We start from the raw sequence: 14,563 nt of genomic DNA on the forward strand, positions 1-14,563 counted from the left end.
AGACGCCCATCCTCAGCTCTTTTGTGGGGAGGAGGCTGAGGCCCCTCAGATCTCTGTTCCAGGCTGAGGCATCTGCTTGCCAAGGCTCCTCTTCCTTACCTTGATTTTCTCCACTACCCCTTCCCACCCAGGCCTGTCTCGGCATTTCACCCCAGGCAGCTCTACCTCTATCCCCAAGGCCTAATAAAGATGTCACCACAGGCTCCCACTGTCCAAGTCGCTGTCTTTGCTTAGCAACACCAAACACCCTTTCCCATCCTCCGCAAGTATAAGGAGGAACGCCCCCTCCCCCGCTACACACACACACACACACACACACACAGCCCCCATCCTCTCCATCTCCTCAGGCTTGGGAGTTGTTACTGAATTGGCTCCCTAGCCCCAGCACCCCCCTTCCTCCCTCCACTAGCCGCCTTCTGCCTGAACTTACATTATCCTTCCCTTGCCGGTGAGACCCTGGGGTGCGAACGCGGCCGCCGCCTTGGAAACGGCGAGGGAGTGCGGGTGGTGTATGCATGTCTGCGTCTCAGTGGCAGGCAGGGGTGAGCCCAGCCACTCACCTTCCAGGAAGCGTGGATTCCTGGAAGTGAGGGGAACCGCCGTCATTTCGCAGGCAGCAGCAGCAGCAGCACGGTGAGCAGAGGCCCACGGCTGCAGCCAGCAAGAGCAGCTCAGCCCGGGGTGTATGTGTGTTGAGTGTGTGTGTGTGTGTGTGTGTGTGTATGTGTGTGAGAGAGAAAGAGAGGGAGAGAGGCACAGAGAGAGGGAGAGGGAGAGGGGAGAGCACGCTTGGATGTGCTTGGGGAGGGGGCTGGAGAGAATGTATATGTGTGTATGGTGGGGGAGATGCTAGGCTACAGCATCCCTTTTCCAAGACATTGAAGGGGATAAGGGGTGGGTGTGTGCACAGGGAGGGAAAGGCAGATGCCGTTGCCCTCGTGCCCAGCAGACAAAGAGGAACTGCACAACAAATGCCTGAGAGAGGCAAGAGTGTGTATAAGAGAGAGAGAGAGAGAGAGAGAGAGAGAGAGATGGATGGGCCTGCGGGTGGGAGGGAGAAAAGGGGGGCCCCAGGGAAGGCCCAATCCTGTGCCAGCTGGGGAAGCCAAGGCCCCAGAGGTCATGGGGCCCAGGACACGGACAGCTTCAAGGCTCTCAGATTGGGCAGAAAGCCCCTCCCCCACCAAACTCTTTCCCTCATCCTCCAGGAGGAAGGTTGCTCTCTAGATCTGGGGACTGACAGCCCCCTCCTTTCCAGCATCGAGAGAGCCCAGCACAGTCTGGTGTCAGGCTAGTGTTGCTCTAGGGCCCTGAGACCTTTCAGATCCAATGCAAAAAGGCTCCCCACCTCCCCTCCCTCCTGTGCCCCTGGGGCCCCAGCAGCCGAAAGCCCTGGATGAATCCACCCTCTATCAGGATAAGGCCTCTGCTCCCTTCCCTTTCAGAGGAGCTGCTCACTGACAAACTGACCTACTTTGGAAGACTACATTTTCTGATTCCAAGAATTTGAGGGTGGGCGGGGCTGTGAAACTTTGGGCTGCCTACCCCTGAATCCCTTTCTACTAAAGTTCTCTTAAGCATTTCATAGTCTCAGAAAACTCACTGCTCAGTCGATTAACGGCATGAGCCAGGTTTGAGCAACTCTATTTTGCTTGAAAGATAGGGAAATGGAGGAGTGGTTATCTGTGCCATAAAATAGACTCCTGCTTATCTCCCCCTTTTCCCTGCTCCAGAAGGGAATAATCTGTACCTTTAAAAAGAGAAAAAGGGAGAAAAGATGGATTTTCTGAATCAGATTCTGGAGGAATTCGAATCTCTTGGAAGAGCAAGAGAGATACCCTTTTCATCAAGTGGCCAGATGCAGGAAGGTCACCTGGCGTGGAGCAGAAGAGCTGTGATGGCCTGTGGAGGCCCGCAGTGTGCTTCAGGAGAGCTACGTGCTGCAGCCTTTCCCTCTGCTTCCATATGACCCTTCCAGGAGAGAGGGGTCAGTGATGAGGGCAGCTATGCCCAGTCCTAAGAGGGGTACTTTTCAGAGCTAATGGTAGCCCTACCTTGACTTTCCCTTTTCCCTAAGGTAGCTGCTGACATCTAGAATTCTCAGAGTACAGATGAGGAGTTCCTGGCCTCCACTTCCATTCAAAAACCATCCTGTGCAGAGGCCACTTCTTATCTAGGAAATGCCAATCTGCTGAAAGCAGGGAAAGCTTGGTTTCATAGCACAGTGAAGCAAATCACCTCAGAAGTTTTCCATGAGCATCCAATATTCTCCATGAACAGGTCTGAAAAGAGCTCCACGGGATTTGTAGTTTCTTATTTGCCTGCTTTATGGCAGGGACTGGATTTTATCCATCTGAGTGTTCCCCAGCACTAAACAGGGTCCCAAGTGTGCTTGTTGCTCAGTAGTGGTTTTCTGAATAGGCTTAACTAAGGAGGAGGTAGGAGGACTGGCTCGTTCCTCACAAGGGCCATGACTTTTGTTCTAATAAAGTCTCTTCTAATTAAATGAGTCTACCTGATCCCTGTCATTCTGTCAAGCATGTAGCAGGTATTGAATGCCTTTACCCATTCCAACTCCTTCCCTCCTTAAACAAGAAAGGGGTCAGAGTCAACATCTTACCTTACATTACCCGGGTGTTGCCAATGACTCTCATATGTGTTTCTGACCCATCTTGCTATCTCCTTTAGTGCATGCCAATAATTCCTTCATTGGTCCTACTTTAGAGTAAAAAATAAGCTATAGGTCATTTCCACAATGGTGCTTGGGTTTCTGATAGGGATACTCATCACATCAAAACTGAATTTTGGTTTCTTTTTTTTTTTTTTTTTTGAGATGGAGTCTTGCTCCATCACCCAGGCTGGAGTGCAGTGGTGCAATTTTGGCTCGCTGAAACCTTTACCTCCCAGGTTCAAGTGATTCCCCTGCCTCAGCCTCCTGAGTAGCTGGGACTACAGACCTGTGCCACCATGCCTGGCTAATTTTTTATATTTTAGTAGAGATGGGGTTTTACCATGTTAGCCAGATGGTCTTGATCTCCTGACCTCGTGATCTGCCCGCCTTGGCCTCCTGAAGTGCTGGGATTACAGGTGTGAGCCACCGCGGCCCAGCCTTTTTTTTTTTTTTAAAGACAGAGTCTGGCTCTGTCGCCTAGGCTGGAGTGCAGTGGCGTGATGTCTGCTTAACATCCTAAGTAGCTGGGATTACAGGCACACCCCGCCATGCCCAGCTAATTTTTCTATTTTTAGTAGAGATGGGGTTTTACCATGTTGCCCAGGCTGGTCTTGAACTCCTGACCTCAGGTGATCTGCCTGTCTCCTAAAGTGCTGGGATTATAGGTGTGAGCCACTGCGCCCAACCTTGAGTCATTATTTTAAAATGGAGACATTTCATATAAAATTGGATTTCTTTCCGGGTGCGGTGGCTTATACCCGTAATCCCAGCACTTTGGGAGGCTGAGTCAGGTGGATCACGAGGTCAGGAGTTCGAGACCAGACTGGCCAAGATGGTGAAACGCCATCTCTACTAAAAATAGAAAAATTAGCTGGGCATGGTAATGGGTGCCTGTAATCCCAGCTACTCAGGAGGCTGAGGTGGGAGATTGCTAGAACCCGGTAGGTGGAGGTTGCAGTGAGCCAAGATCATGCCATTGCACTCTAGCCTGGGCAACAGAGCAAGATTCTGTCTCAAAAAAAAAAAAAAAAAATTTGTACAAGTGCCTCATGAATATCTTCTCCCCTCAAAAAAAAAAAAATTTAGAAATTTTGGCCACACTAGATACACATTCCTGCATGACAAGGACTAGTGAAACTGAAAGCTGCTGTCCCTTTAAGTGGGACATGTGTTCTCCACTTCATGACAGCCCCCACCATTCTTTTCTGCTTATTATCTTAACCTTACTTCACTCATTCACATGCCCACCTGGCCCTTGCATGTCTTTGAGGTCTAAAACCTTGTGCCACTCTATATCCGGATAGAACAGAATTTCATGTTTGGCTGGTGACTTCAGAGAATAGGAGAAGGAACCATATTTTCTTTCCATCATTTGCTTCAAATCATTCTTCTAATGATGTCCACTCGTATTGCCCTCCTATTCCCTTCCTTTATCCCCCAAGAAGTCTGGAAAAGAGAATTACTATTTAGGGAATGTAAAATCACCAAAATAATTGCACACTATCAAGTGCCACCAAGCATGAGTGTTAGCTGTGTGACTAGGACATTTAGAGGCCATGTGCCTCGGCTGAAGGCTCTCTGCTCTACCGGAGAGGGTCTGCTTTCAGCCCCTAACAAAAAGAACACACAGAAGGCATACCAGACATATAGGAGCGGCCATTGCAGTCTTCTATGTCCATTTTAAAGAGATTCTGCTGAAAGAGAAAATAGCTGCTATTAGAAGATAGATCTGGGAAGGGAGGAGGCTTTTCTTTAACTTCTTGAGTTAGCCAGAAACCTAAAGGAGTACTTAAGCATGGTCTGATACTGTCTTAAAGAAAAAAAACTTAGCCAGGCACTGTGGCTCAATGCCTGTAATCCTAGTGCTTTGGGAAGAAGGTGGGAGAATCACTTGAGCCCAGGACTTTGAGACCAGTCTAGGCAATATAGGGAGATCCCATCTCTACAAAATATAAAAATAAATTAGCCAGGCATGGTAGCATGTGCCTGTAGTCCCAGCTATTCAGGAGGCTAAGGTGGGAGGATCACTTGAGCCCAGGTCGAGGCTGCAGTGAGCTGTGATCTCACCACTGCACTCCAAAAAAAAAAAAAAAAAAAAAGGAAGAAAAAGCTTACACTTTGTCCTGGTGAAAGACAACATACCCTGATTTATAAACCCCAATATTTACTCCAATTTACAACTTCTGCTGGGCTCCCCAGCCTCTGAGGTGGAAACACTATCTTAATCCAGCGTAGTCCTGGATTTTGAGATTAGACAGTGTATGTAGATGGAGTTAAGGTGGTAGGTGACAGGTTATTCCTCAGTCCTGAGAAGGCAAAACAGCCCTTTAGAGGCTCTATACCTTAGTTAAAAGATGGGGTAGTAATAAGAAGAAACTGGATTCCGTCATTCAAGGCATTCTGTCTTGGATGTGTGGTGTGAGGGAGGGTGACAGGAAAAGTAGAAGATGGAGGAGAGCAGCCCACTCAGGGTTCAGTGATAAGTCCTCTACTGAAGGGGTAATAAACAAATCAAAGCTGTAAGTGGTTATCCCCACCCTTTCATCAATTACTCTGCAATGCTTATTTTAAAAAAGGAAGTGGGGAGAGTCTGAATTTAAAATGAAAGTTAGTCTATTTGAGGGAAGGCAAGCAGTAACTGGCAGTAGAGAACAATCAGGAACTGAGAACACTTAAAAGTGATAATTTGTTGCAATGAATTATCTCTTTAGAAGCCTGTGAGAGGAGAGGAAAAAAAAATCAGATCTGGTAGAAATGTACATACACGTATAATTGGGGCCAGTATGGTGGCTAATGCCTGTAATCCCAGCACTTTGGGAGGCTGAGGAGGGTGAATCATTTGAAATCAGGAGTTTAAGACTAGGCTGCCCAACAGGGTGAAACCCCATCTCCACTAAAATACAAAAATTAGTTGGGCAGTAGTGGCACGTGCCTGTAATCCCAGGTACTTGAGAGGCTGAGGCAGGAGAATCGCTTGAGCCTGGGAGGTTTTACCATGAGCCCAGATCTTGTCACTGCACTCCAGTCTAGGTGAAGAGTGAGACCTGCCCCCCTCCCAACTAAAAAAAATTGCTTTCCCCACTCATTTGATGAAAACTAAATGGCCTGAGGTAGAAGCAAGAATCAGGTAAGGGAACTGTCTGAGCTTCCTTGGGGATTCTAGGTCTTTTTGAAGGATCTCACTGAGGCAGATGGATAAAAATTTGGTTTCCTTGTAATGCTATATTGAGAGAAGTGGGGGTAGGGGTGAGGGGGTGCAGGAAAACACACAGAGGAAGTATCTGTTTTCCTTCCCCCTCCCCCAATTGTTGTCTGGAGTTGAGAGACTCCTTTAAAAGGCTCATGAGAAAACCTGAGACATGGGCTTACCTTCACTTGACAGAACAATTCTCTCTTACATTTTGTTACAGATTTCTAGTATCAACCCTATTTCCCTAGGAGGCCAGGGTGTGGAGAAAAAAAATTGCCTAAGTTTATGAACTCCTCTTTTCTTGACATCCTTCCTGGGATGAACTGGACTTTGGGACTGCACCACTAGAACAAGCCACAATGATAAGTGGTTCCTTGAAGGGTCCCTTAGGAACAATGATTAGAAGAGCCCAAGTCCATAGTAGTTAGAGAACTCACACTCTCTGCAACTAGCCACAAAACTTGAGATAGAGATCAAAAGATAAAGGAGGGCCGTCTGGTATTCAGGGTCCCTTTCATTTCCAAATCATAATTGCCCTTTAGGGTTTTTCTTTTTTTTTTTTATTGCATCTCCGTAGAGACTGTCAAAAATTGCCAATGCCAACTATATTGCAAGTTGTCATGGTGGGGTATTGGTAAAAGTTTTCAATTAGCAATAATCAAGCCTCAGATAAATCTCATTGGCTACAATACTGCCACTGTGCCAAGCTGGGGTTTTTCTTTTCTTTCTTTCTTTTTTTTTTTTAAAGCTGGGGTTTTTCAAAATGAATGCAAAGCTCAGGCTGGGCAAGGTGGCTCATGCCTGTAATCCCAGCTCTTTGGGAGGCCGAGGCAGGCAGATCAAGAAGTCAGGATTTCCAGACCATCCTGGCCAACATGGTGAAATCCCATCTCTACTAAATAATACAAAAAAATTGCTGGGCATGGTGGTACACACCTATAATCCCAGCTACTCAGGAGGCTGAAGCAGGAGAATCACTTGAACCTGGGAGGTAGAGGTTACAGTGAGCAGAGATCATGCCACTGCACCCCAGCCTGAGCAACAAAGGGAGACTCCATCTCAAAAAAAGGAAAAAAGAATGCGAAGTTCAAAGTGTCACTGGAAACCTTCCTCATACACCTCCCCATGCAGGAGAGGCAAGAGTGAGAAGGATTTTCTTGTTTTCTGTTTAGAGAAACTGAGGCTCAGAGCAGTTACGTTATTTGTCCCAGGGTTCATGGTGAGAACAGAACAAGAACAAGAACAAGTTGCCTGCCTCTCTCAGGTGTCCTCTTTCCATTAAACCTTTCAAAACCCAGGCTACTCAAGGCCTTCATAGATCTTCTTGATTTTCCTTTTTTTTTTTTTTTTTTTTGAGATGGAGCCTCGATCTGTTGCCCAGGCTGGAGTGCAGTGACACGATTTTGACTCCTGGGTTCAAGCCATACCTCAGCCTCCCAAGTAGCTGGGACTATAGGCATGTACCACCATGCCTGGCTAATTCTTTTTCCTGGTGCTAACATCAGGTAAGACATTTTTTCCCTTTGTTATGATCCCTGTGGGAGTGGGGTCTGTTACTTAAAAAGGAAGAACAAGTTGAGCTGGCTCTGAGGAAGCAATATGCTCACATTATCGTGTGTGTGTGTGTGTGTGTGCACAGCATGCGTAATGCCTGTGCGAATGAGGGGCTAGACAAGCATTAGGTGGGCAGAACAGGTGAAGCATAGCGTTCAGCTAGCACTGTCTCAGGAAGTGTATCTCATTCTTGGGCTTCTGCCCAAATGGTCCCAAAACAATTTCCAGAAGAGTTAGAAGGACTTGTTTTCTGAGTTGGACTTTCTAACAGCAAACTGAGCTCTCCTGCTTAATTGCTCTTAATAGGTGCTCTTTGACACATCTTGGGCAAAATCATAGCTGCCTCCAGCTGGGTGTTTGTTTGTTTTTTGTTTGTTTTTTTTGAGACGGAGTCTCACTCTGTGGCTCAGGCTGGAGTGCAGTGGTACAATCTTGGTTCACTGTAAACTCCGCCTCCCGGGTTCAAATGATTCTAGTGCCTCAGCCTCCTGAGTAGCTGGGATTATAGGCGTGCACCACCATGCCTGAATAACTTTTGTACTTTGAGTAGAGACAGGGTTTCACCATGTTGGCCAAGCTGGTCTTGAACTCCTGACCTCAGGTGATCTGTCTGCCTTGGCCTCCCAAAGTATTGGGATTACAGACATGAGCCACCGCCCAACTCTCTAGCTGGTTTTAATGCCAAGCTGGTAATCCTGGAAGTGAGAGAGGATTGGATTGAAACTCTGCTGCTCTCAGTCCTGATTTTCTGCGAACCAGGAGCAAATCAGTAGATGTACTTTTTAGTCTTTGCTCAAGTCGCCCTGCAGCACATCCTGCCCAGTCTTCCCACTCTCCAATCTCAAAGCACCTCCTCCCCTGCCTAACCAGGCAGGCAGATCTTGAGTGTCTCCTTAGAGGAACTAGGTCAAATTAGGCAGTGCCAATTGGAGACACACTGCAGGAGGAGGAGGTATAAGGAGAGGGAAGTTAGTTACATCAGACAGTTTTGGATCGAAGATCTTGGAAGGAAATTGGCTTTAAAGCAACATAACTGTCGGCTGGGGGCAGTGGCTCACACCTGTAATCTCAGCACTTTGGGAGGCTGAAGTGGGCAGATCATTTGAGGTCAGGAGTTTGAGGCCAGCTTGGCCAATATGGTAAAACCCCATCTCTACTAAAAATATGAAAATTAGCAGGACGTGGTGGTATTTTCCTGTAGACCCAGCTGCTTGGGAGGCTGAGCCATGAGAATCATTTGAACTCTGGAGGCAGAGGTTGCAGTGAGCCGAGATCGCGCCATTGTACTCCAGCCTGGGTGACAGAGTGAGACTCTGTCACAAAATAAATAAAGCAATATAACCATCACTCAGTGGTGGGGGGTAGGCACATATGTACTGTAAATTCAGCTCTGAGCTGAACACAAAGCAACTAGAAACAATCAGTCTTACAATTCAAAAGGAATATCTCTGTGAAGAGGGAGGAAAGGTTGGTCATTGTAACCTGTGGAGACACAGATTTTCTTCCTTGTTCTTATTTATTATATTTACTAGAGATGGGATCTCACTATGTTGTCTGGGCTGGAGTGCAGTGGCTGTTCACAGGCACAGTCATTTACACTATACCCTCAAATTCCAAGCCTCAAGCAATGCTTCTTCCTCAGCCTCATGAGTAGTTGGGACTACAGGTGCATGTGCCACTGTGCCCAGCTGTTGCCCAGCTGTTCCCTATTTGTTTGAATCTACTTGGCATAAACAAGAGTCCTCCATGGCCCTGGCTTTCTCCCAACAACATTTGAATGGGAATGGGCATCCTTTCTAGTCAGAAGATTTCCCACCAGACTCCCAGACAGGCAGCAGTGAGGACCAATCCAGTGTCTGATTTCCAAGAGGAGGTAAAGCATCAGCTACCATCTCCCTTTCCCCAGAAACATTCTCATGGCTCTACGCATTGGTGACAAAAATGTGAGAAAGTTTTCTCTATGTGGCGGCTCTGAACGCCTGAAATAAAATGGACATCACAATTAATGAAAACTTGTCAAATACCAAGAATCATTTTAATCCAGTGACACTTCAAAATTGGAATTTAGGCTTGGCATGGTGGCGCATGCCTGTAATCCCAGGACTTTGGGAAGCCAAGGCAGGAGGACTGTTTGAGGCCAGGAGTTCAAGGCCAGCCTGAGTAACATAGAGAGATCCTAAAAAAAAAAAGTCATTTAACACATGCTTATTCTGGCCTAGGGGTAAAAGGTCATGAGAAGAATGGAAAGAGGGTGAAGGTGGAGAGAGTGGCAAGGATTCCTACCATGTTTTTAGTTATTATTTCTAAACTATAACAGGGAGAAGTGGAAAAATTTTCTCCACTTTCCCTTAGGACTTGGGTTCTGAGGTGGAGACCCGTGGTTCTTAACAAGACAGAACTTCCCATGTGCCTTGGGTGTGAGCCATTCAGTTACTACAAGTAGAGCAAACCCACAGCATCATCCTCTACTGTCTGTGCCTTCATGAACTGAATGAAATCTGAACAAAAACATGTTGGAGTCAAATAGCTGGCTCTGCTCTCTATCAAAGCTTTGCATAATTGAGGAGGGGGAAAAGGCAAAGGGGCCAGAGAAAGGTATGGAATTAGGCATTGTCTGCAAGCCCCTTTCCAGGAAAATGACCTAGACATCGAGCAATTTGCAACTCTGAAATAATCTTTAGGGTCAACCTAGTGCTCTCTGAAGGAAACCCACTAACCTTAGCTTAGCTCATATGTCCGTCTTTACAGTGAAAAAGTCTAACTTATTTTTCACCAGGCTGTAGATGGTAACCTTCTGTCTACATATAATACAGTTGAAGATTGCTCAGCTTCATTATCCAAGTGCCTGGGGAGCAGTGCAGAGGGGATGAATTCCCAGGTCATCCTAGGAATGGCCAGTCTCTAAAATAAAAAGGGGTACGAACTGAAAACACAACACCTGGGCAGTGGGAAAATATCACCTCATTTTCTCCTTTTAGATCTCAGATGGATGCATCTTTTCTCTTGTTCTTTGTGCTTCTCTGTCCTCCCCATGTAGACTGTAGAAGAGAGAGAAGGCTAAGGTTTACGAGTGGGAGAAGAAACAATCCTATCCCTCTTGTGTCTCATTTCAGGACATAAGGAACTAAGGAAAAGGGCCAAACATGTTACATCACTAGAAATGATACAATGGAGATGATACTTTTTGGGGTTTTGGGGTATTCCCCCAAGTATTGCCCTCTGTTTGTAGAAAGGCCCCACGAAGTCACTGCTGTATGTTCAGGGAAGGGTGGAGAAAGTAGAGCAGGGAAATACAATTTGAGTTTTATAACGATCAGTTTTAAAGCCAAAGATGCCCAAAACAGGGTTAGCTCTCTCAAGTGAAGTTTGAAATTACAGGGAAGTCTCAGCTATTCTGACTAGGGTACAGTAGCAAAAAAATGTAAAAGAGGAACAACTGCCTTTGATTGCAATTGTGGCCCAAAGTCCCTAGTAAATGCTGATCAAAAAAAGGTCACTGTTGCTTGGGCCAGAAAGATGTTTTCAGCCTCCTCTGCTAACAGTCTTGCTCTCATAATCCAATTTGGTAAGCCTCTCTTCTTCATGTGGAGGGTCTGGGGCAGAGGTACTCCAGGACCTGGGGAATCCTGGAGCTGAAATGGAGTTGAGAGATGATCTACAATCTCCTGGTTTCTAACAGAAGAAACTATGCCTAGAGTTACCCATCTGGTTAACAACAGAAGTAGGACATGCAGAGCCCAGGTTACCATTAGAGGGTTCTTTCCACTGGAACACTATATTAAATCTTGCCCCAGTTGGAAGATTTGGGCCACCCTGCTTGCCTTCTTTCTTGGGTTATTAAATGAACAGTTTTTTGGGTCTGCGTCTTGGTGACCTAAATCCTTGAACTGGAAACACAGGCTTATGGATGGGAGGATAAATAATCCTCTTCCTCTTATGTCTCTGTTTTCAGAGATATTGGACCTGAGGAAAACACCAAACTAGATGGTCATTAAGTCTCTTTAAGGTAGAAACAGGGTCTCTTAGTTTGAGGACTACCGCAGCATATGTATTGCATCAGAGCCTACAATGTGGATCCTACCCCCAGGTGGACCAGGTCATTCATATCAGCACTACCCTTTCTTAGATGCTTTTGTCTGATAAACTTTGAACTTATTTCTGTTTCCAGAACAGAGTCCATAACTCTAAGAAGAGGAAGCAAATCAAAGCCTGGAATTCAAAGCTTTCTCCAGCAGAGTCAACAGACTAATAAAGAAAGGGAGTCTCTCTGCCTGTGGCATTGTCCACACTCACAGGGTCCCACTTTTATTTGTTCCTACAGAGTAAAATGAAGCTAGAAATACCTATCTTTCTTTTTCTTTGGCGTGTGTGTGTGTGTGTGTGTGTGTGTGTGTGTGTGGAGAGAGAGAGAGAAAGAGAGATGGTCAGCTGGGGAAAAAATAATTCCTTTGTGGATACTGGTATGTGTGTGTTGTGAGGGAGCAGGGTGAAAGGTGGGATAAGTTTCTCCCATGCTGGGAAGTTCAAGCTGCAGATTTCAAACTAAGAGGACATGAAGAGACTTTCAGTTGCATTTTCACTGGAAAAAAGTCAGGACTTATTTCTGAGCCAAGTCCTGAAATATGCCTTACCCTTAACCTTCTCAGAGGAAGGGGATTGCCCAGAAGCTACAATTCAGCTAACTAACTGCACTCAGTGGGCAACAAAGACATTATATTTTGTGTTTGAGACATCAACTTCCATTGACAACGGCAAGGTATAATTCTGAAGCTGCCAAAATGAGGGCAGCTCGCACCACCCTGAAGCCCACCCCAGCAGCTCCAGTGAAACTTCTCCTGCTTCCCAATGGTAAGGCTATTTTCTTCTTTTAAGATTTTATTTTTATCTCAGGAGCTACTCATCTGACTGTTCTCATGACCTAAGGTACTGTCTGGACTCTCTGGCTTTAGGCTGTTAGGGAAAGCTGAAGTCCTTCTGCAAACCACAGAGCAAGATTTACTGACCTACTGGCAGGCCCATGAGGAGGTGAGGGATTACCAGCTGGGCATTTCATACACCCCAACCAAACGAAACGCTATGCTTTCAAAGATTGTCTGATTTGGCCTTTTATCTGGCCTTGTTCTCAGAATGAGTTATCTTAAATGGAACTATTCTAGGTAGTCAGACAACATTTTCATGCTTCCTTAAGGACATGAACATGTATCTTCACCCAGGCAAACTGAGCAAGTGTCAGTAAGGGGAGACAGGCATCAGTGGTCATCTGGTTAACCATGATGATGCAACACCTAAAGTAGACATGTGAGCATGTTGGGAACATACCAAGCCCACCATTGATGCTGGGGAGAGAGGCACAGTAGGAGCTCCTAGACATACAAGTGAGGGTTGATAAGTCACAATAGTAGACAGTTTTGTTTATGTGAGAAGGGAATGAGGCAAAATAAGGTATGCAAAAATATTTTCCAGCCAGGTGTGATGGCTCACACCTGTAATACCAGCACTTTGGGAGACAAGGTGGGTGGATCACCTGAGGTCAGGAGTTCGAGACCAGGCTGGCCAACATGGTGGAACCCCATATCTACTAAAATTATAAAATACTAGCTGAGCATAGTGGCCTGTAATCCCAGCTACTCAGGAGGCTGAGGCAGGAGAATCGCTTGAACTGGGGAGGCGGAGGTTGCGGCAAGCCGAGATCCCACCACTGCACTGCAGCCTGGGCAACAAGAGCAAAACTCGGTCTCACAAAACAAAAAAATTCCTGGAAGCTCTTGACCTTGGAGGGGGAATGGGGTACGTTCCATTAGACATTCCACTGTTCCCAGACAGGACTAGTCATATATATATATTAAAGGCATAGAAATAACATAGAAACTTTAAAAAGTGAGAACCTACAACTCTAGCAGACAAGAGGTAAGAAAATAACGGGATGCGGTTTGTGTGAGGAGGTACAGGGAGGGCTGTTTTGGTACAGGAAGCAGGCAGCCTGCTTCCCAAGTTTGCAGCTCCCATCTGGATGTCTGCCCTCAGGCTTCCTCTGCTGCATTTCTTTCTTAGGGCTCTTAGGAAGTGAATCTCTTCCTTCCCAGACTTGTTTCCTAAGTTCCCTACACCTCTCACCCTACGCTGTGCACTTCTCACTCCATCCTAAGTTTCTTCTCTACAGGTTTCTCCCAATAATATGCTCATTACCTCCCAGATCTTCTTACTTAGGCCTACATCTTTCTCTCCAGACTCCTGTCTTCAGCATTCCTCGACCCAACACCCGGGTCCCTCGCTTTTTTTGTTACCCTATCTGCTGCTCCTCTCTCCTCTCTGTCCTTCTGCTGTATACCCAAGCCACATCCCCACGGAGGAGCCCCGCGCCTGCCAGCTCCTGCCTGTCCTCAGACCCTTGTCTTGATCCGTCTCCCGCCTTTTTAGGACCCCTAAGTCCTTGTTACCACTCTCTTAATACTGGGGCCTTGGGTCAAACTCCTCCGGCCATCTTCCACCCCTCAGACCCCCTACCCAACCCGCGCCCCTCGCCCAGCCTGGCCCTTTCCCTCGTCCACGTCTCCCCCCTCCTTTAACGGCCGAGCCCCTCAGGCCCCGCCCCCGGCAACCGAGGCCCCGCCCCCGCTTTGCCCCCCCCCAAGCCCCGCCCCTCACTCACCTGAGGCGTCTTCGCGCGCGCGCCGGCTGTGAAGGGTTGGGGAGAGGGGACGGTGTTGGGGGAAAGGGAGGCGGGGCGGCAGGGGTCCCCCACTCTGGCCCGGGCGGCCCAGTGCGGGGGGAGTGAGGTCACTGAGGAGGCGGCAATCGCCGGGCCGGAGCCAGGACCCGGGCTCTCAGAGGCGGTGGCGGCGGCGGCGGCTCCATCTCCATCAGCGGCTTCACCTGAGAAGGGACCTGCCCCCCCAAATATTCCCCCCCATTACAGCCGTCCCCCTCCCCCTAACAACTTCCGGTCCCACCACCGGGCGACAGGCGGCGTGGCCGAACACCGAGCGTCCCCAAGCCGGGGAGACTGCTGGGGAAAAAGGGAGAGGAGCTAGGGGAGAGTAGCTGAGCGCCGAAAGATTTAAGTCCGAAAGGCACCGTCACCTGCTGAAGGTAGCCCAAAGACTAGCTTTTAATCTGCGCCCAGTTTGCAATCTAAGCACATACTGGAC

The 14,563-nt window shown here is 47.4% G+C and overlaps 1 protein-coding gene, 1 long non-coding RNA gene and 1 other non-coding gene across 50 annotated transcripts in view; 1 reads left to right on the plus strand and 2 right to left on the minus strand.

The window, feature by feature from the left end:
• Nucleotides 1–14,366, minus strand: part of IKZF4 (IKAROS family zinc finger 4) — a 29,244-nt gene extending 14,878 nt beyond the window's left edge. For 2 of the 48 annotated variants that reach the window (XM_078336462.1, XM_078336449.1), the window contains exons 1-5: nucleotides 14,065–14,366; nucleotides 10,376–10,453; nucleotides 4,311–4,362; nucleotides 3,920–4,117; nucleotides 2,621–2,715 (exon numbers count right to left, since the gene is read on the minus strand). Coding sequence is in view for 22 of the 48 variants with exons in the window: in XM_078336443.1 (XP_078192569.1) it covers nucleotides 3,920–4,043 (124 nt within the window). In the remaining 26 variants the exon portion in view is untranslated. Of the gene's footprint in view, nucleotides 1–430; nucleotides 669–2,620; nucleotides 2,719–3,919; nucleotides 4,118–4,310; nucleotides 4,366–5,013; nucleotides 5,163–10,132; nucleotides 10,317–10,375; nucleotides 10,454–13,304; nucleotides 13,445–14,064 lie in introns of those variants that run through there. The other 46 variants (XM_078336461.1, XM_078336448.1, XM_078336460.1 and 43 more) reach the window with 36 other exon arrangements.
• LOC103791956 (uncharacterized) lies at nucleotides 412–11,757 on the plus strand. The gene is made up of 2 exons (XR_618522.5): nucleotides 412–633; nucleotides 11,584–11,757. It is a non-coding gene; the product is annotated as an uncharacterized LOC103791956 (long non-coding RNA).
• On the minus strand, nucleotides 6,430–6,570 carry LOC118144528 (U4 spliceosomal RNA). The gene has a single exon (XR_004729302.1). It is a non-coding gene; the product is annotated as a U4 spliceosomal RNA (small nuclear RNA).
• Nucleotides 14,367–14,563: the final 197 nt, after the last annotated feature.

This window comes from Callithrix jacchus, chromosome 9 (genome assembly GCF_049354715.1).
Source record: "Callithrix jacchus isolate 240 chromosome 9, calJac240_pri, whole genome shotgun sequence".
Lineage (NCBI taxonomy): Eukaryota > Metazoa > Chordata > Mammalia > Primates > Cebidae > Callithrix > Callithrix jacchus.